The sequence below is a fragment of the Phalacrocorax aristotelis genome, chromosome 2 (genome assembly GCF_949628215.1).
Source record: "Phalacrocorax aristotelis chromosome 2, bGulAri2.1, whole genome shotgun sequence".
Taxonomy (NCBI): Eukaryota; Metazoa; Chordata; class Aves; order Suliformes; family Phalacrocoracidae; genus Phalacrocorax; species Phalacrocorax aristotelis.
The window spans coordinates 120,017,243-120,041,128 of record NC_134277.1 but is presented as its reverse complement, the minus strand read 5'-3'; the positions used below and the strand labels follow the sequence as shown (position 1 = coordinate 120,041,128).

General features: G+C 39.7%; 2 protein-coding genes across 2 annotated transcripts; both read right to left on the bottom strand.

Annotated features, from left to right (window-relative positions):
* Positions 1-135: 135 nt before the first annotated feature.
* LOC142053372 (transthyretin-like) lies at positions 136-8,881 on the bottom strand. Its single transcript, XM_075084925.1, has 4 exons — positions 6,833-8,881; positions 4,962-5,092; positions 2,231-2,366; positions 136-458 (listed from the first exon to the last, which is right to left on the bottom strand). The coding sequence occupies exons 1-4, from the start codon at positions 6,899-6,901 to the stop codon at positions 351-353; spliced, it is 444 nt and encodes a 147-aa protein (XP_074941026.1). The 5' UTR covers positions 6,902-8,881; the 3' UTR covers positions 136-350.
* Positions 8,882-8,965: 84 nt separating this feature from the next.
* Positions 8,966-17,016, bottom strand: TTR (transthyretin). The gene is made up of 4 exons (XM_075084924.1): positions 16,898-17,016; positions 15,921-16,060; positions 11,467-11,602; positions 8,966-9,243 (listed from the first exon to the last, which is right to left on the bottom strand). Exons 1-4 carry the CDS (start codon positions 16,964-16,966, stop codon positions 9,136-9,138), a joined length of 453 nt encoding a protein of 150 aa, XP_074941025.1. The 5' UTR covers positions 16,967-17,016; the 3' UTR covers positions 8,966-9,135.
* Between the last annotated feature and the right edge of the window lie 6,870 nt (positions 17,017-23,886).

The window sequence follows — 23,886 nt, the reverse complement described above, 5'->3', positions numbered from 1 at the left end:
TCTTCTTTGCATTTTGTTTATAGACAAAGTGCTTGTTTCTGTAGTGCTCCATACCTCAAAGTAGCAACAAAAGGAAGGGAAACCTGGCCAGGTTCAAACCCTAAACTTCTATTCAGAAGAGCAATACTTACAGAATGCAGAAATGCAGAATACTTTTATTCAGAAGAGTATTTTAAAACAAAGTCAATACGCATTCTTCCTAAAGTTAACAAAGTGAATAAACAACTTGACTGTTACTGTTAGTGATTTACTATGAAATCTAAAGCTGTTGTTACAGTCATAAACTAAGTTCTTATCATTTATGGAAATCTTAATTTGCACATCTGAATTTCCATGCTTAATGTCAGCTTCTATTCCACTGGCTCACTAACTACTGCTGTGGTTGAGTAAGAAAAGGGACTGAGGAGAACAGCAATGGAGTAATGTCGGTAACCAGCATCATTAGCTGTGAACACCACCTGGAGGAAGAAAAAACAAATACGACACAAATGAGAATTGATCTCTGGATACGAGCCTAGATGGAACCGTTGTGATCATTTTATCTAACCTCCCACAAAACTTCGGAAATAGCTTCTCCTGTGGTGATTTGATCAGTGTGATCTGTGACTGCCTGTCGCACACAGTTTTTCCACTGGTTAAATATCCTTTGTTAAAAGCATAGCTGTCACTTGTATTATTTAAAATTTTATCAAATATATTTCTTATCCAAATTGGGGTTAACTTGTTGGTACTTGTAAATGGCAACAAGATTTTTTTCCTCAGTGAAGATTTACATTGAACCCCATTGACTGTGTTTATTTAAAAAAAAAGGGGGGGGGGGGCATTCTTTCAAGTATTTGAATACTTTTATTGCTCTTATGAAGTCCTGAACTTTGAGGAACAGAATTAAACATAGTGCTACAGTAACTACCATCAGGCCAAAATGTGGAGCGATGAATGTCTTTAATCCTACTGACATAGCTAGTAGATAGAGGAGGACTGCATTAGTCATTTGGCCACAACGTGATAATGACCTTATGTATGAATAATTTACAACAGTCCTTTTAACATCTGCCCCATCAGTTCATGTCCTGTCCTTTGATTTCTCCTTCTACACAGTAGATTATGTTGTGAGATGATGGGTGTCAACTTTTAAAATAGACATGGTTTAGTAACATTCTGTGATGCTTAGCTTATGCTCCTTTCAGCTTTAATAAAAGAAATGCATATGGAACAACCAGTGAACTTAGCAAAACATGATCCCTACTGAGGCTTATTTTTAAGAAAGGAGGATCTTGCACTCTGGATTAAATTAATTTCTAGTCTGGAATATAGACTTAAAAGTTATCTTGATGTGTAATCAATTTACTTGCATGCTATAAATATTTCATGTTACCTCTTTTATTTCAGTTATCACAGAGGGCAAGACTACCCATCATAACCTTCATTATTGTCTAGAATAAGAACGTCGCATCCATTTCAAGGAGGCAGAAACAAAATTTAACCCAGGTGTTTGCCACCTTTTTTCCAAGGAGATGAGGAATGGCTGTTTGAGCAGCAGTTGTAAACTGTACAGCTGGTGGTGCTCACTGATCTGTCAGAGTCCAGCAAACAACTAATACAGGGCGGCTGCTGCTGCTGCTGAAAGGTCATGTGGAAGGGCTGATGCTGTGGAGGGGAAGAGGACAGCCCCCAAGGAGTCCCAAACCCTGCAGCTGGCCTCGGTACCAGGTTTGGAGCACCTTCATCTAACCAGTTTATCTGTCCCATGCAAAGTAAAAAGGCCTGTTGTACTTTCTTTCCATTGTAAACTGAGGATCCAAGCATCCAGAACACAGTTCATACTCCCATTATCTTTAAAAGTCTTAAACTTTGTCTGCAGCCGTACAAATACTGGATCCAAAAGGCGGAAAAATTCTTTTCCCAGGAGACTTAACAGAGTACTCCACCTGTCTTCCTTCAGGTGTCTAGAAATAAGGTGTCACAGAAAGAATCCCAGGCTTAAGTACAGGTAGAAGAATGGAGAATCTGTAAGTAATGCATCTAAGAGCTTATTGAGAGTTATAGGGAAGCTTGTAACTAGGTACTCTCATGGGTATATTGTTACAAAGCTTTGAGACTGTGGATCTGAAGTGTTAGTGCAAAAATATTTTAAAGTGAAACGAAAGTTCAACATGTGCAATTAGTAATTAAAGCCTAGACATATAAAGTATTCTTTGCAACTAAAGTACAGGAGAAAATGAATACTCACATCAGCATGGTGATGGAAGGGATTCAAGCCCAGTCTCTTCCAGTATGAGGCTGTGTCAAGCTCAATCTTGTATATCCCTGCTACAAACTGTTCTTTAGTTGTGAGTTCGTGGAGCTCTCCGTTGTCATTGGTTTGTCTGTGTGACAGCAGAAGAATGCACTTATGTATTTTGGTTAAAAGCCCGAGAAAAATGCAGTTTTTAGCAATTGAACTTGAGTGATGTTGTGTGGCTCAAGTAATATGATGAATACTTCTATTGATCTAGAATGGCTTACATCCATCTGTATTATGGACGCTTCAGAGCTTGTCTTGGCATTTGCTGCTTCCATGATTGCCATAGCAGATGGCTGCCTGCCGTGTCGCTACTCTGCATGTTCTGGGGGTGAGCCAAAAGCTGGCGTTATTGTTCATAGACTCTTGGCAGAGTCTTGGTGTTAATTAAATGAACCCACTCAGAGGGAAAACTTCACCAGTGCTGTAAGCGTTGCGGAAGCTCTATGATGCACTTACTTACTGTGCAAGTAAGTGGGTCATCTCTCTTGATTTTTCTGTAGTTTACTTATTTAAAAACATAGAGTATGGGCATTTTTTACAGTTGGCTATCTGAAATTTGAGGTCTGCTAGTTGAAATGACTGTAGGCCAGCCAACAGTGAAGCCTTATAGAATTCCTGTTGTCTGTATCGATCAGTTGGTTTTCCATCCTCAACAAACAGATGGTTTTGTTTGATTTCAAGATGCTATCAGTGCTATCCAAGGCCATAGTACTGGCTTGAAACTGTAGACCTTTGAACATCAGCCAGTCTGGGGCTCCAGAACCAAACATGTCTCAAACATGTCTCTTGGTTGAAACTTATTTCTGTGAAATATGTTATATAATACTGGGTTTTTGACGGGGTAGGTTATCTGCAAATAACAGTGGTGCTAGTGCCTGATCCTAGAAGTCACAAACCACTGTTTTGTCTTCCAAATAATTTTCTGAACATATTTTATTCAAGTTGCATGCAGAGAAAAATAAAGAATTGGATGTTTTTTATGTCATTGTCCAGTGCAGTACTTAGGATTTATTATTCCATATAACCATGAAGTCACAGAACACCGTTTGTATCTTACAAGATGCTCTGCAGTCACTTATCAGGGCTTTTCATCCATTCAAATGTTTCTAATTATTCTTTGTCATAGATTCATCATCATTAGAAAACTGTTCACTTCTCTAATAAGCTTTCTCAGCTACAACCAAACATATCTTTAACTGAGAACAGTTACTTCAGAATCTCTTGCTTACATTCAGTTATTTACAAATTAAGAAGGTTGGAGAGGTTGATTTAGTATTATCACAACTTTCGCATACTTTATGTTAAGGTTACTTTGTTCTTTGTTTCAGATGTTAAGTACGTTTTTAAGGCTTTGGTCAACATCCAGCTGTTTGGCTGAGTATATAAAGCCTCTAAGCTCAGATTTGAAGATAAGTAAACTGAACATCCTCCTAATGGAAAATCACACACGTTCCCAGTGTGTTCCAATGTGTGAAGCTATCTTCTCACTTGAGGGGTGGGAGGTAATATAAGTAGGACAACATGAATAGATTGTTCTTCCCCTGCCCCCCAAGTACAAATATGTGTAGCCTTCACTGCAGCTATATTTTTCACGGACACACATGAAAGCACTGTTGCTTCTGCCAGCCCAATACTCTACGACACCAAAGAGCCACTTAGGTATAGTTTCTCATGGACTTTCTACAAACGCATCTGAGTCCGGGATCCCGCTATTGAAATCACTGCACTAGGCCATCTTTAGCCCTGATGAGCCCTATCTCACTTCTTTAGGTAGAAAAGACCGTGAACAGACCTGGAAAGAAGGTGAAACTTCACAAATATCGTGGGGAGAAAAGTGTGGAGGTGGGATGTTGCTTGTTGAACAGAGAAGGGCTGTTCATTGTGTGTACCCCCTAAGAATTTTTTCTATTTCATTTCAGATTAGAGTTTAAGTAAAAATTGCTTTTGAGTTTTTAAAGTGTTAATATATACTAAAATTGAGGGCAGTTTCCAAAAGAAGTAATTTGAAATTCTACAATTATGTTTTTTTAAACGACATGTCAGGTTTTAAATATCTGGGAGATTCTTTTTCTTATTTTAGATGTAATTGCTTCTCTGTGGGGGAGAATGTGAGAAAACTTCATCTCCAGAATGTCTCCTTTTGGCTGATTCCTTTTTCCTGAAGCAAAGCAGGCTATCAGCTATGATGTGGTATATGTTCAAAACAGTTCCCCGTTTTCTTTTTAAAGCTGTGGTGTTGTATGAAGTAAATATCCATTTAGAATGAAGGAAAATAGCTAATAAAGGGAGGATTCTCAACCAGAGCCTTAGTTTCAAACAAACTAGAAGTCTGCCTGATTCTTCTGGTAACAACACAGCAGTTCATTGGTGGGTACTAAAAAGTAATAGAGTCCCCTTGTAATGAAATTGAAAAGCAGCAATGATTGAATTAAAGAATAATTTAAAATACTTTCTTGTCCTCACAGTAATTATAAAGCATTATAAAACCATTTCAGTAGTTGAAACTGTAGTACAGTTAAAAGACAGTCTGCAGTAAATTCATTCAATAGTATGTTATCTTTCCTGTGAGTAAAAAAAGGCATCTTAATGTTAGAGACTGTTTAACTGGATTTTCCAACTATTTGGCCTCTTCTCATTGCCTTTCCCTTCTTTTACTCGTTATTTTGGTATGACTTACTTTGAATTTAACAGTTCCCAAGATCCATCTGCAGATTCTTTATATAACTTAACTGCAACATTTGGAGCTGGACTTCCTCGGACTGAATCCAGAATTTTTATAAAAAGAGGATGCTTGAAGTCAGCAGAGTCCTTCAGGTAGGAAGAGAGAATTTTTACATTGTAAGAAAGATAATGATGGTGCATAATAAAGCAGTACGGAATCTTACTCTTTAGATCTACAGAATATACCATATTTTCCTCAACAAGATCTCTGTGCTGCAGAAATGTGTCCTGAAGCTTTCCGGGGGCTGGATATGGTGGAACCGGAGAGGAAGATGTCAGGAGTCATCGGGGAGAGTGTAGCATGTGCACTGAGGAGGCACTGCGGCTGTGTGTGAGAACACATTTCTGTTTTCTCTTTGTCATGGCTTAGCTACACATAATCTCCAGCATGAAGTTGTAACTAAATTGTGACCTCAACAGGAAATAATTGAATCATCAAAGGTAGTAGGAATGCCTAAAAATCTGGCAACTCTTCCTGTATTTTGGAGTGGCAATTCAAGCACAGTCTTCTGGATTTGAGTGCCTCTGATGTCTTGTTGACATAGTTATCTTAATTCTGCTGGACTTGATAAGCCCCACACACAGATACCATGTTGGATCAGATTTCTCAGTCCCTGGCAGCTATGCAGGGATAGGAGAGGAAAACCTTCCTTCAAAGATGGGATGGCTGTAGTTTTGCTCCCAACGTACTCATCACAAGCAGTAGGTATGCCCTGATGTTTTACCTATTCAAAGGTAGAGTTGAATCAGGGCTTTGACCTTCCATTACCTAATTTTCTATATGAAAAGTGAGGAAATAGAGCTTTGTGGAAGGTGCTAATCAGAAATGATCTCAAAATAGCAATCACTGATCTACATTTAGTCATTGCTAAATGAATCATGATGTAGATGTTAAAAACTAAGAAGCCTCTCTTACATCCCCTCTTACAGTCTGTGACGTATCGAATAACCACCCGTCAGCAGGAACCCTGCCCTGTATCCGACCGATGTGTCAGCTTGTACCTATACTGCCTGTACGCCCTGATTCCTCTGGCTCCCTCTCTGGAATGCACAGGCTTCTCGCTAGAGTTTCTTCTGAGGTGTTGGCAATGGAGGCTCTAGTGCCACCACCTGTTTTCCTGGCTTTTGCGCCCTGGGAGCTCAGTGAAAGTCTGCTTCCTCACAGAGGTCGGACAGGTATTCTTTTTCCCAAAGATCAGAACTTGAGAGGAAGAATGAGTAGTGGGGGAGAGAGACAAGTCTATTCTAGGCGAATTTCAGCCTGAACTGTCTGTGTCTTTAGCTTGCTTTGCTGTAATAAATGACCCCTCTGGAAGTGGGATCCTGGCTTTGGCTCTGTTCTTTGCTCACATCAGTGAGTGTTGAGATCCCTTCTTGCTTGCACGGGATAGAGCTGCAGTGGGTAGAGTAGTATTTCTCCAACATGGATGTCACAACAGGAAATGAAATGCCTCAGGACAGGCGCTTGTTCATCGTGTTGTAAGGGCTATTAGTTACTTTTCACCAGGCTCAAGGCTTTTGTGCAGTGAATATGATATTTTCTTCCTTTCTTTGCTTATATTGTTTTTCTTGTAGTCCCTGAGTCTAATGGAGAAGCAGCACTTGTTAACCATAAAGCCCTCTCACTAATCACTAAAGGAGGAGAAAGAAGGACCAGAAAAAGAGCAGCAGGAGAAAACTACAGTCAATACATACCATAAAATCAAAGTAATTGCAGTAAAATGGAATATTCTATTTTTCACTTACACTAATTAAAGTATTTAAAACAAAAAAGACAAAAAGCTGGGACTACATCAGTATGAAGGACCTTAATCCTGAGACACTTACCGGTGGTGCAGCTTCGGAGAAAAATGCCAGGCCAGCTAAGAAAACAAGAAATACAGAATGAAAAGGCATGTTGCCGACCACTAGGAAGTCTCAGTGTCAGCAAGTAGAAACTGGTGGGATCTGTGATTTTTATATCAAGGCTTCTAAATCAGGGATACTTATCAGAAAAACCGTATGACTTTCAAAATGCCAATTCATACTATTTACTTAGTAAACAATGAGAAAATAAGTAACCCATACAACCATGAACCTTGTCTGCAAAAATAAGTCTCTTCTACCATTGTCTTTGGAAATAGTGTGAATATTGCCTAGCTCAACTGCAGTGATTTATTTTCTTGGAAAAAATGTCTATTTCTTTTTTTGTTGAGGAATGGTGCTATATGCATCTCATATAGTGGAGAGGCATACAAATTTCTTGTCCGCTCAGCAATTTCAGTTTCAGTGAGAATTACTCTGTGGTTATAGCTCAGCTTAATTGACTCACCCATGTTTAGCTATTATGAGATTTCTCTCTGTGGTGCCCTCGGCCTCACCTCTGATAAAAGGCAAGTGGATAATGTGTGGGCTATCTGGTTATCTTTTGCAGTCCCCTGGAGGAAAAATACGTTACTTTGTTTCCAGCATGATAACTAAATACCTACATACCGATTTCCGGAGCACAGTTAAGCAGTGTTTTAAGTCCTGTCGCTTTACTTGTGCCTTAGATCCAGTACAAGTTCAGGACTTTCCCTGTACAACTGCAAGTCAGCCCCCACCAGAAATCTGCTTCATTTTAGGGAAGTTACTTCTTGAAATTAAACTTGGTCTTTCTGATCTTTGCTTTGGCATATGCACATGCACTCTCTTACTAACTTTATCCTGTCTTCAAGTGGATGACTACACGCAGAGAAGGTTTTTTTGGTTTGTGTGTTTTGTTTTGTTTTTTTTAATGACTACACCACAACTTAGTATGAAATTAGTATGAACATACTAATGTCCTATCTTGAGGGCTGGGCATAGCTCACTGCAAAACAAACCTACTGGTTTTCAAGCTCTAGGAATAGTAAGATCCCATGAAATCTGCATGCTGTAAGATGGGTGCTGTTTTGGAACTATTTGCACGCTTGCAAGAGTTATGTAGCTGTGGTAGCGTCCAGAAATTGGGGAAAAAAGTAACCAAATAGTGAAACGTTAAAGGCAAGCTTTTGTAACTTGTGAATTCACTTGCATTCTTCCCAGCATGCTCTGGGTGTAGAGGTAAACTCCAAGGTCAGTGGCAGATGAGTGCTGATGGGTTTCCAAATGGCATGATTTCAGTAACAATCTCTGTAGTTTCTGTAATCCTGTTGAACAACAATTTCTCTGCTTCAGGATATTTTAAATACAATTGGCCATCAGTCTACAGAAATCACTGCTACAGCCCTCTTGGTCAGTTTGTCAACAACATTTTTTGAATCATAGTCACTCTACAACTTACCTTTTACTGTTTCTAAAAATATGAAGAGACTATTAAAATGATGCTATTTTAGGACTTTCTTTTAATAATGGCTAGAGTTTTGACTTACTAGAGATTTAACAGGAATGCACCTGAACACAGTAGCCAACTGGGTTAAAGATCAAAGTTGTTAAAAAGGGTGCTAATTGAAATTGCTGAAATTGAATAGACCTTCCTAGATTGATTAAGCAGCAAACTTTCCTCTTAAAACTACAGGGTGTTGCAGTTTGCCTGAAGTTTTAAGTAAAGGTACACAGATTTTAACTCTTTCACCTGTCTGGATGTATATATATATATTTCAACAGTCTTTCTGCATTGCTTGTTCTGCTGCTAGGTATTCAGAATTTCTCATATTTACTCTGTGACCTAGTTGATAGCGGGACCATCTTTTCTGTGTGTAAACTATGAGTAGCATGGATGACTCTCTAATTTTGAGTGTGTTTGGTCATATTTTTAAGGTAGCACAACTCTATAACTTTCTTATTTTGAGCCAATGCTTTTGGTGAGACTTTTTTTTAAGGTAGTTCAGGAAGATAACAGACCCAAATCAAGTGTTAATTTGCTTCCATATGCCATGCATGGCTTCCAGACACCCTTTGCACTTGAACAGAAATCATGACATCTTAGAACACAATAAAACTTCACCAATAGAATCAAACTGTTTTAAAGAAGTAACATTTATTGACTTCTCTGAAGTTTGCCAGGTTACAAAATGGAAAAAAAAACTAATGTAGCAAAAAGTTATGCATTAGCAATAGGAAAAACCTTCCTCCTAAAAGCCTACGATAGTTCTAGCAGAGGAGGGTATTTGTGTAATGACAGTACATGTTTATTCCTGGGGATCACTGACAACAGCAGTAGTTGAATAAGAGAAAGGACTGAGGAGAGCGGCAATGGTATAGTGGCGGTGGCCGGAATCATTAGCAGTGAACACCACCTGGAAAAGAGAAAACTTGTGATCACGATGAAAAATGCACCTTCAAAACTGCCTTATTAAGAATTAGCAAGCACACTCCATTTCCTCTGCAGACTACTTTGCCAGTTCTGTTCAGTCAATGATTTTACCCTTCTGAGGGGTAATGCTCTCCAATACTGTGTGATGCTCACTGATGACTAAGAAATCTCTGAGATTTGGACTCAGGTCCACAAAAAATTATAGAACGGTTTGGGTTGGAAGGGACCTTTAGAGGTCATCTTGTCCAGCCTCCCCTTGCAATGAGCAGGGAGATCCTCAGCTAGATCAGGTTGCTCAGAGCCCCATCCAACCTTGAACGTTCCCAGGGATGGGGCACCTACTGCCTCTCTGGGCAACCTGCTACAGTGTTTCACCACCCTCATTGTAAAAAATTTCTCCTTTTATCTAGTCTAAATCTACCCTCCTTTAGTTTAAAACCATTAGCCTTTGTCCTGTCACAACAGGTCCTACTAAAAAGTTTGTCCCCATCTTTCTTATAAGCCCTCTTTAAGCACTGAAGGGCTGCAATAAGGTCTCCCTGCAGCCTTCTCTTCTCCAGGCTGAACAACCCCAACTCTCTCAGCCTGTCCTCACAGGATAGGTGCTCCAGCCTTTGCATCATTTTTGTGGCCCTCCTCTGGACCCGTGCCAGCAGGTCCCTCTTGTCCTTCTTGTGCTGAGGGCTCCAGAGCTGGACGCAGCACTCCAGGTGGGGTCTCACCAGTGCGGAGTAGAGGGGCAGAATCACCTCCCTCGACCTGCTGCCCGCACTGCTTTTGGTGCAGCCCAGGATACGGTTGGCCTTCTGGGCTGCAAGTGCACATTGTTGGCTCTAATGCAGCTTTTCATCCACCAGCACCCCCAAGTCCTTCTCTGCAGGGCTGCTCTCTACCCCTTCATCCCCCAGCCTGTATTTATACTGGGGCTTGCCCAACCCAGGACCTTGCACTTGGCTTTGTTGAACCTCATGAGTTTCAGATGGGCCCGCTTCTCGAGCCTGTCCAAGTCCCTCTGGACAGCATCCCATCCTTCAGGTGTGTCAAGTGCACCACTCAGCTTGGTGTCATCCCAGTCCTGCCAAAGTCTGAGCTGCTGTTACATGAGGACCATAGGCTTCAGCTACTTTGTACACAGACAGTGATTGAACTCTGCCCACTTCCCAGGCTAATTTAGTGACCTGTAGGCTATTACATGAAAGGAAAGCTTCTTCAACAGCCTAGCTGGAGCAGTCTCAGAAAGGTGCCTTTTGAGGTGAAGTCCTTTCAGAGACCCCAACAACTTTCAGACATCCAAATTGTTAAGGAATATTTTTAAGGATTGTTTATTTGACCTCGATGATGCAAGCCACACCTCAGGCTTTTATAGGCCTGGGCCTCAGTCATTTGTTTTAGTCATCCACAGAGCTTCATAAACTTGTGGTTTAAAATGTTCTACAATGCAACCTGTAGCCATTCCAGACTACTTAATTTAGGGAAACTTAAGTTTAATGGCATATTAAGCCTGAAGTTTTTAAACAAAATTTCTGGAAGTGCTAAATAAATGTGAAAGAATAGAGCACACAATAAATCAATGTAGAGCTGAGAGCAAAAGGAGGCACAAGAAGTGAATATATTGCTGGCCTGCTTATGAAATTTAGGTATTGATGAAACAGCCTACTTTTGCTTTCCCACTCTGGTTACTTCTTTATATTTTTATACCTATGTTTTTCTATTGCATATTTCAGTAGTGAGCAACATTTTTTTAAAAAAAATAACATCAGAAAGAATTGCTTTATCCTGTAATTGCAAGTCATACTCCAATTAATGGTTTTTCAGGTGACTGATAAGAGGGAAATCCCTCTGATTAAGAAGCTAATTTCCTATAAAATAAGGGTTTTCAAATCCCTATATTCCTTCAGCAATGATAAAAGTAGTCTTTTTTTCTTGTTTGTTTTTTAAAACCTGTATGCTTTTGAATAGTGTAGCTCTGTTTGAACAAAGGTCCCTACTGGTCTGAATGAGTAAATGGGCACAGCTCAACTTAGGAAGAGTATTTGCAGGGAAGTTGGCTACTTCCTTTGGCTTAGCTGGCTATATACTTTATTTACACAATGTTATGTAGCAGTCAACTGTTTCACCGAATTCAGTATTTAAGAACTGTATTTGCTCTTTGCAGCTGATACCCTACACAGTATATAGATTATTAGGTATATTTGCAAATACTTACATCAGCATATTCATGGAATGGGGAAAGGCCAAGTCCCTTCCAATAAGAGCTGGTGTCAAACTCTACCCTGTATACTCCTTCTACAAACTGCTCTTCTGTTGTGAGCTCATGGATCTCCCCATACTCTGTGGTTTTCCTGTAATAGTAAAATATCTACATAAATATTTTATAGTGTCATTTAGAAGCTAAACAGAAACAGTCAATGTGGAATATTAAATAGCAGAGGTGCTACACAGCTGAATTCTATGTTGAATGGTTTCTAATAATCTGAAATAGTTCCCTCCTCCTATGTGGAGTATGTTTTCATACTGCAGAGCCTGTCCGTGCTACCAACTCATCCATATACATCACAAATCAAAGCTGGCTGCCTTTTTTTGTAATTTCTGGTGCTATGGCAGGGATTATAGATAAGGCCCCTCTTTTATTATCATGTTTAACTTGTACCAAGTGCCCCCTGGAACCAGATGTTAGTGGCTTAGGAAAAGGATGATCATGATGAAAGGCAAGATGCCAAAACTCAAATTATAATTAAAGAGAGATGAGAGATTTTAGTGGAAAATTATTTTTTTCTCTTGTTATTAGCACTGAGGCTACAGGTTTTACCCCTATACACTGATGCATTTTTATGTGACCCTGATTGACAGTGTTTTGGAACAACAATTTAGCATCACAAAATTATCTCTCTTCCCTCCTTTTATTTTATTTCTAATTTTTTAAAAAGGGTTTTTATTTTTTCTGGCTGAAAATATTTATTTCATATTTATAGAACTTCATAACCACATGATGTAGTTGAAGGAAAAATGAAGAAAGCCTTGAATTGAAGAACTAGTGAGACTTGCCTGTCATGGCAAGGAGTAGTTGTCTAGGCAGAAAACAGAAAAGCTTGAGGAGGAGGAAAGCGAGGGGAGAGAGCAGCGACATGCTGCTTATCAGAGAAAATTGATTGTGCTATTGCAGCTTTTCTTTCCCAGCCGCTGCCTCCTCCTTCATCTTATTTGTCATCGTTGATTAATGGTGGTGAATGAAAAAAGTCTGAATGACAGAGCTTTTCCTTAAATTAAAAAGTAGCAGGATTAAAAACCCTATGCTGATTTTCAGGTTTTCTTATATTTCAACTTCACCACTTTGAAGGCTGACAAAAGTCTTACTGGTCCTGCACAAGTGAAGTCAAATGTATTCAGGGTAGACCAAACCTGCAGAGAATCCAAGCCCTGCTTGAAACATGGCTCACAGGCAATATGTGTACACATCTGTTTTCTTTTGGTTTAATTAGTACTTCCCTGCTTAACCTATATTGACTTAATAAAAGGCAATAGGTAAAAGGATGAAGGATTCATTGGCGAGTGTCCTTGAAACTGTGAAACAGAATTGCTGAGGTCTTGCGATAGTGTTCAGAGTACAAGTTAGCAATTCACATACATCTGCGTATAAGTTGGATAGTCTAGGCACAAACCAATTAAAAGGAAAAATGGTGTCTGCCTCAAAATCTTTGTTCAGGTAAACAAGTTTTAGTTTGAGAAAAGTGTGGATGCAGCTTGAATGGTGCTTTCCCTAAAGGGTACTGACCCAGAGTTGCAGGCGTTAACCATCCAGAACATTTGGGAAACTGGAAAGAAGTCTTCACTTGAAGACTCTCGCCCACTACCGGGAGCTAATGGCACTTTCTTAATTTTAGTTATTAAGTGGTAGCCATTCAACACAAGTGGTCTCACAAGCAAACCCTTCAGTGCTACTGCTGCATTGACAGCCAACAGGACAGTGTGTGATTCCGAGCCTGGACAGGATTAGCAGAAGGCAAAGGATGCCCTGCATTTGGCCCTGGTAGCAAAAGGCTACAAGCAATTCCTTCTAACAGCATTTGTATTTCTGTCTGACTGGGGGAATAAATATAGTACGGTTGCTCATTCTTAACAGGATATGGATTGCCAGCATCTGCTCTAAGATGGACAGTAAAGTTAAAAGAGCTGTGCTCTTCCAGCAAAAATTTTGCAAAACACTGGTTAAGTTGCTACGGCTCCAGCCTAGACTGCAATCCTAATCCTATTTTTCACTGTCTGGACCATAGTTGTATATTGCGACCTGGTTAAATCTACACTGTCTCTGCAATGACATTTATGAACTTTTGGGACGCATGCTGCACTGAGATAAACTCTGCCCTCAGATGCAGACTGCTGAGGAAATATCTCAGGAACAGGAATTACTATTTTGGAGGGTTTTTTTTTAAAAAAAGAGAGTGGGGGGAACCACTGTAAATATACTGCAGTCCTTTTTTTTATGATTTACAGTCTGGGTCACACTATGTTTGGTGAATGCAACTCTTGAACTACGTGATAAGACCTAGATTTCCAAAAACACATGAGGAGAGAGAAGGTCATGGGAGGAGCTCTGTGCCCTAAAGCCTTCCTCAGCATGCATCTCAGCTCGGGTTATCTCTTCTTGCATATTTTGTCTAGACTAATTTTGAAATAAGCCCCTATAATAAAGTCAGCTGTCGCTATGCTAACTTCCTCCCTGCCTTTTAAATACTATTACTCCAGATTCACCACTTGCTAGGTGCATTTGCTTAATTCCCTAAAATGCGTTAGCAAAGTTAAAAAACAAACAAACAAAAAGGTAAAAAAAAAAAACTTTTATAGAAAATTGTACAAAATGTAACTTTTCCATATGCATCTGCTAGGTACTGTAACTTCAAAATATTATTAACCTGACAGGAATAATTACAGATTGTGTTCCTGACTGCATTCAGATTTTCATCTGGTTGAACACAGAGAAACTCTGCTTTTTCCAAAAGAAAAAAATTGTGATCACATGTGAAAATCCAGTTCAAACGAGTGTCGTCAGCTAAAGTCAATAGTATCGCTGAAAACAGACTTGGTTAAGATGCAAGTTAAGGGAAAGGTCAAAATCTTTACCTGCAATAAAAATTGTGGTTTAATATTCCTTCAGTGCCTTTCCCCAGCAAAATGCTTCTCACTCGCCTAGGGTTAATCTTCTCAATTTATATTTAAGAAGAAGCGATTTGGTTTTCACAGGGATGTACTGACCTAGAGTGTCAACAGAGGTTGGCTAAGAACTGTGGAATTTGTCTCCTTGGGCTTGTTGACAGCAGCATTGCAAACAACAAGAAAACACTGTTATGCCCAAAAAGTGAGGGCATTTAACACTGATGTTGCATTTATCTTATTCCTCTGTAAATTGTATTTTGTATTACATGTTCAACAGCACTTGATGAAACATTTGAAATAATCTGGGTTTACTAATGATGGCAGACATTATCCTTGTCTCTGCTTTCCTTGAAAACAATGTGTCATTTTTTTCATGGGGTTTCTCTGTTCATTAAAGTATATCAATCCATTCTGAGAGTCATTGTTCCTAGATTAACACTCAGCATTTGGGAGCGGTGGTGTTTGTTTGTCCTTCAATCTCCTAAGATTTCTTGTTTCTTTTCAGTGGGGGGAGATTTTTTTTTTTTTTTTGAGTTTTATAAAAAGAAACCCTTCAGATGGAGAGAAGTTATCTCTCTCCTTGTGGTCTTCTCCCTTATTTTTTTTTCCTGCAGCTTTTATGTAAATAATTCTATAAAAATCCTAGTAAAAGACAGTTGGATGCTCTGGTGGCTCTTGTCCATGTGTGCTTGTCATTCCATGCTTGAATATCCTGCTGTTACTAGACATTTCTCTTGACTTATTTAAAATTATGATTCAATGAGTTGTTAAAATGAAACTTAAATGCCGGAATACCTCACCTATTTGAATTTCAGTAAACTGTATTCCTCTGTTACTCATACTTTTTCCCACAGACTGAAGATAATAGTATTATTGCCTGCCCCTCAGTATAAGTATTAAGCCGTCATTCTAGCAAACGCTGTGCAGATCTGTAGAAATGACTACAGGAAAATGCTGAGTTTGTGCTTTTGTGTTGTGTTACAAGGGGGCTCTTTAAAACTTTCTGGCCAAGGAGTTTTTTGCAGCCAGCACGTTTGTGACACAGAAGATGACTAGTGTGCTTATTATTTGCGTGTGTACAGACAAAGCTTAGAGTCAGGATTTTGTATGTGACTGCTGCAAATAAAGCTCAATATCCATTGCATATGAAGATAGTAGGTTAGTCTGGATTACCTACAAAATTCTGGTAAATAGGCTTTTTATTTTTTTTCTTTTTATAGAAAGGAAAGATACTACTGAAGGTAGGAGAAAAAATTAATTATCAAACATATTCCCTTACAAAAAGGAGTGTCTCAACGTATTTCTGCAATTAGCTTGTATTTTAGTCATGGATAAGTTCCACTTGAATCTGATGGATTTTAGACCAGAATTCATGTGCTGTTAATAGTGATAATGTGACCTGTGCTAGAAAACATGGTGGTTTTTTTTCATCAGGGCTCCATTCCCTTTCTTCCTCAATGGTTTGCCAGAGGCACCTTCAAAATAGCTCCATAAGACCACATAACTTACCCAGTAGCAAAGTCCTGCCAGCTTCCATCTGCAGCCTTTTTAAAGACTTTCACAGCTACGTTAGCTGCAGGACTTCCTCTGACTGCATCCAGCACTTTCACCATGAGAGGGCATTTGGAATCAACAGAGCCATGGGACACCTTGGAGAAAGCAGGAGAGATTGTACAGGAACTGCTCACCAGCCCTGCAAAAACCTTCTTTCAAAGAAAAGCTGGGTTCTTATTGCAGAATTCATGTTGGCTTAAAAGCATGTTCTTTGCCAAATGGTATTCAAAGCTAGTTCGTAAACATCTGTTTCTTAGAGCTGAGTATCTTACAGGTAAGTCTAAGACTAGAGTCTAAGTTATCTGAGACTCTAAGTTACTAAGTTATCTAAACTGATAACTTTATTACACACACACACTCATACACAGACTGCTTGATAAATATTTAGAGTTGCATATGGGCCTGGGAAAATGTTATGAAGTATTCCTTTTTAATGAGGTCACAAATAAGAAAATAGTAAATTATTGTAAGTGCAGACAGAGTGTGTTAGCTGAGGAAACCAGCAAACACCTATGATGTCCCTAGGGCTGAAAGAATATTTGTTTCTTAAGCTTCATTGTACTGTAAGGAATCCTTAGTCATACTTCAAAAATATTTTTTTAGTGCTTTAGAGAAGCACTTGTTTGGTGAAGAAGGTAAAGCTACATCTATCTTGAAGGTACAGGATATGTGAGTCACAAACTGACAGAAACAGACAGAAATAAAAGGTCACACCTCCTAGATCCCTGACCCTTTCATAATATCCTAAAATAGATGGTAAATGGCAAAGAAGTTTTAAGAATTCTGAAGAAGCTATCTTTAAAATGGCAGTAAAATGACACCCCAGCAAAGCCTAATCGTTACAGAATTTAATGGATGAGGAGGATGCTAATAATCTAAAAATCTTGATTATCATTCTTTTAATGGCTGAGTTTGAATAAAAAGAGACTCACCAGTGGTGCAGCTTCAGAGAAAAATACCAGTCCAGCTAAGAAAACAAAGAGCACAGAGTGAAAGGCCATTCTGTTTGCTGTTAGTGAGCCTTGGTGCCAGCAGCTAGGGGCTGAGGGGATTTGGGATTTTATAGCCAATCCCACAACAAAACAGGCTGCTTATTGGGTGCCCATATGACTCCAAATCTGCTGATTCTGATTATTTGCTTAGTAAACAGTCCAATCCTAGAGTCAGTCCATGGATACCACTGCCATTGGACTCAATGGAAGGCCTGCAGGATCACTAGAGCAAAGAGAATAAGTAACGGACACAAACATGACCCTTGCCTGGGGAGATTAGACTCGTAGAAAGCCCTCCGCAAAATAATGCAAATGACCTTTGTTTGCCCAGAAATCCTACCAGTTCTAGGAGATCTTCATTACCTTGCCCTCAGGTTGTGCACAGTAATGCCTCAATGCTTTCTCTGCGCCTGCTCCATTTCTTCAACGTATTCAGTGCTTTCTGAAGACCAGTTCCCACATATAGATGCACACTTAGTATATGGGTGATGGAGTTTGTTCATTGTCTGGCTCAAGCAGTGCTAATGGTCCATGCTGGGCGACAGATACCCAAGCAGTTCCCCTGCTTGTTGAAAAGGAGCAATGTCTCTTTCTGAAACCTAATTTAGATAGGATCTGTCAATCTGCCTCCCATCAGAAGCTCCTAAGGATTAATCTTGCCTACTTTTCAGGTAGACATTGTGGTTTCTTCTTAGTCACTGGGAAGAGACCTGGAGAGATCTGTCTCCTTGGAAAGACAGAGGTCTCAGAAAAGTGAAATGTCTCCTCTCTTGCTCCACGTACCCCAGAAGGAGCCAAGGCAAATGCATAGACTGGTAGCTTATGTTAACTTCTAACTAACGTTCTAGTTGCCAAACTCCTATTATGCTGGAAGTGTTACTGTTATGCTCTGAAATGTACATTTAGGTAAGAGGTTTTTCATGGGTTAACTCAGCCCCAGCCTAAGTTGGGAGAAGATGTCGACTGGGGGAGTAGGCACGGTGTAGCTGGGTTTCTCCAGCTGCATCACACAAAAATTGTCCATACTGGTGAGGGACAAAGAAACAGCCCTGTTGGGCATTTCCTTCTCTCTATGTCCTAAACAACCCTGAGTCTACACTTCTGTTCTCAGGAGCTGGCACGCTTAGTTTTTACTGATTTCACAGTATTCTAACAAAAAGCAATTTTGCCTCTTAACTTGAATAGGATCATGATGAATGTCTTAGAGAGAAGTCATGGATAGTATTCTCCAGTGGCTTTCATGCCTTCAGGCTGCTTTATGCAGTTCTCTTTAGGCAAAATTAGTTTTTGAAAAAAATCTATATAACAGTAATCTCCTGGACTGGGATCAAAGTGCTCTTTGTACTTACAGCAAAGCAGGCTGATATGTAGGTAGCGTTGTACACTCGCTTTGCATGCATGTAAAAGTCAATGCAAGGTGCCCAGCAGTAACAAATCATGCTGGAATTTAGTGCTGGTGGGTTGTATTCAGATCTTGGAAAGGTAAATACTGCCCTTAGATCTGTGCATCAACACTTTTCTTCATTATTTTGCTCTCATTGCTTGTAAATATTTCTCTGAGGCAGTAAAGCTTTGTATATGAGGAAGAGAAATGATCTGTGTTCTAGTGCAAGTACTGTCCTGTCATTTGCTATCAGCTGTTCTGCAAGGAAAGAATAATGCCAAGAAGCTAATGATATTGGCACCAGCCTGCATGTGAAGTTGTTCTTCTGTGGGAGAATGACTTCAAAAAAATAATTATTTTTCCTAGATTTTTCTGCAAGGTAGCAGTTTCTGAAAAATCAGGTCTAGTACATTTCAGCTGTCCATATTATCTATTTTACTTTCTTCTTTTATAGCATTGACCTTTGGCAGCTGGTTTTTAAAGTGAATAAGGAGCATGGAAAATTCCAACCCCAAACATGAATTTTTTTTCTTGTCCTCCATTTGCTGTTTTTTTCAACTCTCGCCATCCTGTCCATAGCCTAGGTAGGGATCCTTTGACTATTAGCAGGGGAACCTTTCTGAAAGGAAATTAGACTCTGTGTTTGTGAATCTCTGTTCACACATTTTGCAGATAACTGGATTATTTCTGCAAGTTCTAAGATACAAGTGGACTTAGTGAGGAGGTAAAAAAAAAGTATTATTTCTCTGATCTGGAAGGCCATGGACCATCTAGAATTTATACAGAATTATGTTAAAATCCCATGTTACCCTAATTTAAAATTACTATAGCCTAGTGAAACCAATGCTAGGTAGATCTTCCTTCTCAACCTATTAGCACAATATGCTAATGTTTTCTGTAAAATATTTGGGAAAGCTCAGGAATTTGGAATACCTGACTGAGAATAATGATTCTCCCTTGGTGGAGAATCAAAACATGTGATTGTGGGAGGGAAAGGAGAAAGGGGACAGATAACTGCTAAGGATCCAACAAGTGCCGATTGATGATTGTCTGCCTTTTGTTGTTCACCTTTTTCTGTGCAGTGGGAGTCTGAAGCTTATAAACTAAATATCTTACCCCAGATAAAAAAATACGGGAACGTGAAATGACAAGGGGCTGAGCACTGAGGAGTAAGTAGGGCTGGGAAACTCTAGGCCTTCTGAAGGAGCAGGGAGGCTGCCATGAAAAGCAGGAAACAGGGCAGCTCCCAGAGACTGCTGGCAGGGCGCATGCCACAAGGAAAGCGGTACAACACAGACCCTTAGCACAGAGCAACAGCATAAAAGCACTACTGTCAGAAAAGACTAAACAGAGCCATTGAAAACTCCTCAGAAATAAATATTTAGGAATCCTGGTGTGGAAGAAACAGCAGGTTTACACACTTAATATGAGATAGCATAAAGCTATTTGGGGACTGGGGACACACAAAACCCAGAAGAAGAGGTGATCACCCTGCACGCAGAGTGGTTAGGGGGCCGGATAAGAGAATGGCAGAGTCCCTGGTGTGCACAGTAACTTCAGCCTTATGGAAGCCAAGAAGTATGAGACCCCCAGTTATGGAAAAATTTAGATAATCCTCAAATATGTAAATGCTTTAAGGCTAATCTGAGTTCCAAATCAGTTGAAGTTCATCTCTGAAGAATTAGAATTAATGCTTATTTTTAATGAAAGCATGTTCCCTGCTTCGAAGCATTACAGTGTTCAGGTCAAGAACAAACATGTCCTGCTAATACTCTTGTTTATGTCAAGGATTTTTCCAGCCGTGCTACGGTATTTTTCTCTCTCTTCCGTGTAGTCTCACACATTTTTGCTTGTTTTACATAGATAAGCTCCTTATTCTCTGCTCCATTCCCTTCCATTTGATTTTTATTTAGAAAGCCAGCTGCTTCTACATGACAAAATGCTCAGACAGGCTGGAATATCTGACTTTGACCATAAAAACCTGTAAGCTTCTCGTGTGACATTGGAGTGAATGGGGCTGAGAGATGGTAAGCTGTTCAGTAATCTGGATAGATTTCCCAAGCACTTTCCAAAGAATTAATGAATTCCTGAGCTCTGAAAAAATCCTTTCTGTAGTACAGAGACCTGAACGTGACACCTTCTTTCACTTTTCTGGAGTAACATTCCATAGGGACTTATAGAAAAAGACCTGAGATCTACCTCTCGATGAAGTTTGCCTGAATTTTCTGAACTAGAGTCAAGAACTATTTAAGTTTTAGTCCAGGTGTCTGCCACCGTGTTGCTGTGGCAGAGCTCTGGCACGTCAGCAAGTGCTCAGTGCAGTAACTGCTGAAGCCAGGGAGAGATTTTCTGTTGATTTCACTATTTGCTAATTATGTAACGTTTTCCCTCTCTGCAAAGCCAGGGGTAGGTAATACTTTTCTAATTAAAAAATGTGCTCAGGGAGATTCATGTTTGAGCTTGAATTTCAATTTTTAAAGAATTGCATTAGAAAAATAGTGTTATTTCAGGTGTGCGTGGTGTGTGCAGGTTTGGCATCCTGATGCCCATATTGATTTTCTGTGAGGGGTGTGTCTGTATTTAGAGTTTTGAGGATCAATCTCAGATTTTTTTGTTCATAGGACTAACACTGGCTATTTTAACGGGAACTAAGGAAACTCTACTGATCTTAAATAGAAGAAGAAGAAGAAAATCATCCTTTTCTTGTACCCTATATCAAATCCAACTAATCTGAAGATGAGCAAGTGTAAACTGTTAAACAACTTAGAAGACAGATAGGTTGGGTTGGGCTTTAGGTATAAAATCAGAGCTTTTGATCATTTCAAGGTTATGTCCAAGGAGCCATCCTGGGACATAGCCCAAAGTCCAAAAAAAAAAAAAAGAAGCACCTGAACTGTTGCTTTGGGGCATTTGTAATGTATGAGTTCACCTGGCACCTGCTCACCTCAGCAGGCTTTTGCTCTGAAGTGTTTAAAATCCAAGGTCACTGGGCACTGATCGCTACGAGGTACTACTTCATTAGTTACCCCTATAGTCCCTGTGATCCCTCTAAAACTTCTCTTCTTCAACTTCAATATGTATTCATGTCTACATGCTAATCCATCAGTCTAGACAAATGATTGCAAAAAAAAAAACCCCAAATCAATTTATGCACAAAGCTAACTGAATAACCTTGTGCCAGCCCTGATGCCTTAACCTTTCCTATTGCTGAAAAATGCTTGGAACTTGCCATGACATCAATGTTTTTAAAGGTCGATTTCTTTGTTAGCGAAATGATTAGATGGTTTAGGTTATAGATTTACTTTTTGTCCCCTTTCTACAGTAAGAGGGCCACAGAAAATCTACAACATGATGCAAATGTTTCTGATAGCAAAAAAACATTAACAGAGGCCACTATTTTCATATGGTCTTGGCTAGGCTCTTTTGGGAGTGTATGATATTTTTTAAGGGAATCTCCATAAATTCTCAATTTCTTCTCAGCGGACGGCAGATGTCAAAGGAGTAATTAGATCAGACATGACAATAAAAATCTCCTAGCTATTATGACCATTAAAAAGATTCTGTAGGGTTAAATTATAATCTTTTCTTGGGTTATATATATATTTGCTAAAGCTATTGCAGCTATGTACTTTGCTCAGCATCTTGCTGTTCAAGATTGTAAAATGCTGAGTCTAAGGCACTTCATTCTGGTACCTGAATACAAACAGGTGTGTGGAAATGCCTGTTTTTCCAGCATGCAGGGCCACCTGGGTAGTCTCTTCAAAAGCTTCTTCAAATTTGCACAGGGCCAAATTAGCCATTGGTTAATGGCTGATCATCCTACAATGTAATTTAAATTACTCAAGCCTTTCTTTAGTGGAGATCAATATACATAGATCACCACATGGACTCATCTGGAAGCAGCTTGGATGTGAACTGTGACTGGAGCGCCCGTGAGTCCCTTTATACTCTATCATGTGTCCTGGGCTGCCCAGCCCCTATATCCCTTCTGCTGCTCTGCCCCACCTCAGAACAAGATCCCCATCTGCCCTGGAATAAAATCCACTGGGCATGCTGTTGAGCAGGAAGCTACCAAGTTACAGTGACAGTCATACATCTATGCCTTTCTTTTTATTAACTGAACCGGTGTGTGCTTCCTGCCAAAAGCTCTGAGGAAATGCTGTACTAATCACTTTATCTCATAAACAGTGTTCCTGTATCTACCCTGGGCTTCACTGAACTTTTGCATCAGCTTCCAAATACATTTACCAGTGTCACTGGTCTGGCAAAAACAAACGTGTACTGCACGAAAATGGGTCTGAGAGGAAAAAACCTTGATCTTTTGAGGGGTAGAAAGAAAAGTATCTCAAAAGGGCAGAAACAAGGCAGATTATGGTCCTTATGTTCAATGCAGTAATCACATCTCGATTTCCTTTTGTTTGTTTTTTTGCTCTTCCTCAACTTTTAAGAACAAGAATAAAGTATACTACTACATTTCAAGGAGAAAAACTGTTGAAGAATGGCTAGACACTTCTGTGGTGCAGAACCAGCAAACAGTGTGATGCATAAGCAGAAGAAAAGAGTTAATAGCTATTGTAGACCAGCCACTGCTTTTAGACTAGCTTACCTGAGCCAAAAGCTGTTGCTGGTTATGCTCGTAATAGATGCAAAAGGTAACTCTGTGAGCAAGGTAGGAAATACGTGGCGAAGGCATAGTATAAAAAATACAAGAAGCTCTGAGATTCCTAGTGCTTCTCACCACATTGCCAGTAAATTGAGCTAGTTTTGTACTACGTGGGACAAAATTCATTTGTACCCTTTGAAATGCTGTGGGCTACATGAGTCAACAGGAGATTAACTGGCAGTCATGACTTGGTATATCGCAAGGCAAAATCTAGCTTGTGTATGTTTTCATGTATGTAAATACACAAACTCTCCAGTATGCATGCTGTGTGAAGTGCTGCTTGCCATACATAATTGCAAACGCAGATTGGTGCTTTAAACTGATGAACAAAGGCAACACGTGTATACTTTTCCCTGATTAAGCCTCTGTGGTTATAAACCCCTTTACCTACTGCTAGCCAAGCTGCAAGACTGAATTCTAATCACATGACAGGTACATGATCAGGTTTATAAAGTGCAAACTTGTGAATAGTTCAGCGCAACACTTGTTGAGGATCAAATAGCAGTTTCTTTGCTCCCTATCTCAGAACTAGTTTCAGAATACCTCTTACAGCACAAAAATAAGATTTATATCAGCTGACACTACAACTTAGCTGTATGTATGGCCGTTGTGCCACTGTTCTAGATCTACAGTCACAGCTATTATAAAATCTACTTTTTGCAGTTGGGGTATGCATTTTATCCCTGCCCTGTGTCTGTTCCTGCTGGGTAGCATATAGCTTCTCTTTCTTGGTCTGTATCGTGTACGGGCCCACCACATACCATTGCTAAGAAACTGTTCAGTCACAGGGCTGTTTAGGACTTGTTCTGCATCCAGGGGTGCTTTATCAATAATAATAATGAAGAAGAGATCTTCTGTGTGTTTAGGACAAACACAAGCAGA

Bases quoted from the DNA above. Each gene is read 5' to 3' on its own strand.
- LOC142053372 (XM_075084925.1), bottom strand. From the start codon at position 6,901: ATGCCTTTTCATTCTGTATTTCTTGTTTTCTTAGCTGGCCTGGCATTT. The intron at 5,093-6,832 runs GTAAGTGTCTCA...TCCTACCTGAAG, and splicing joins TCTCCGAAGCTGCACCACCG to GACTCTGCTGACTTCAAGCA. The intron at 2,367-4,961 runs GTAAGTCATACC...GCTGTCACACAG, and splicing joins TGGGAACTGTTAAATTCAAA to ACAAACCAATGACAACGGAG.
- TTR (XM_075084924.1), bottom strand. From the start codon at position 16,966: ATGGCCTTTCACTCTGTGCTCTTTGTTTTCTTAGCTGGACTGGTATTT. The intron at 16,061-16,897 runs GTGAGTCTCTTT...GCTTTCTCCAAG, and splicing joins TCTCTGAAGCTGCACCACTG to GTGTCCCATGGCTCTGTTGA. The intron at 9,244-11,466 runs GTAAGTATTTGC...TCTCTTTTCCAG, and splicing joins CATTCCATGAATATGCTGAT to GTGGTGTTCACTGCTAATGA.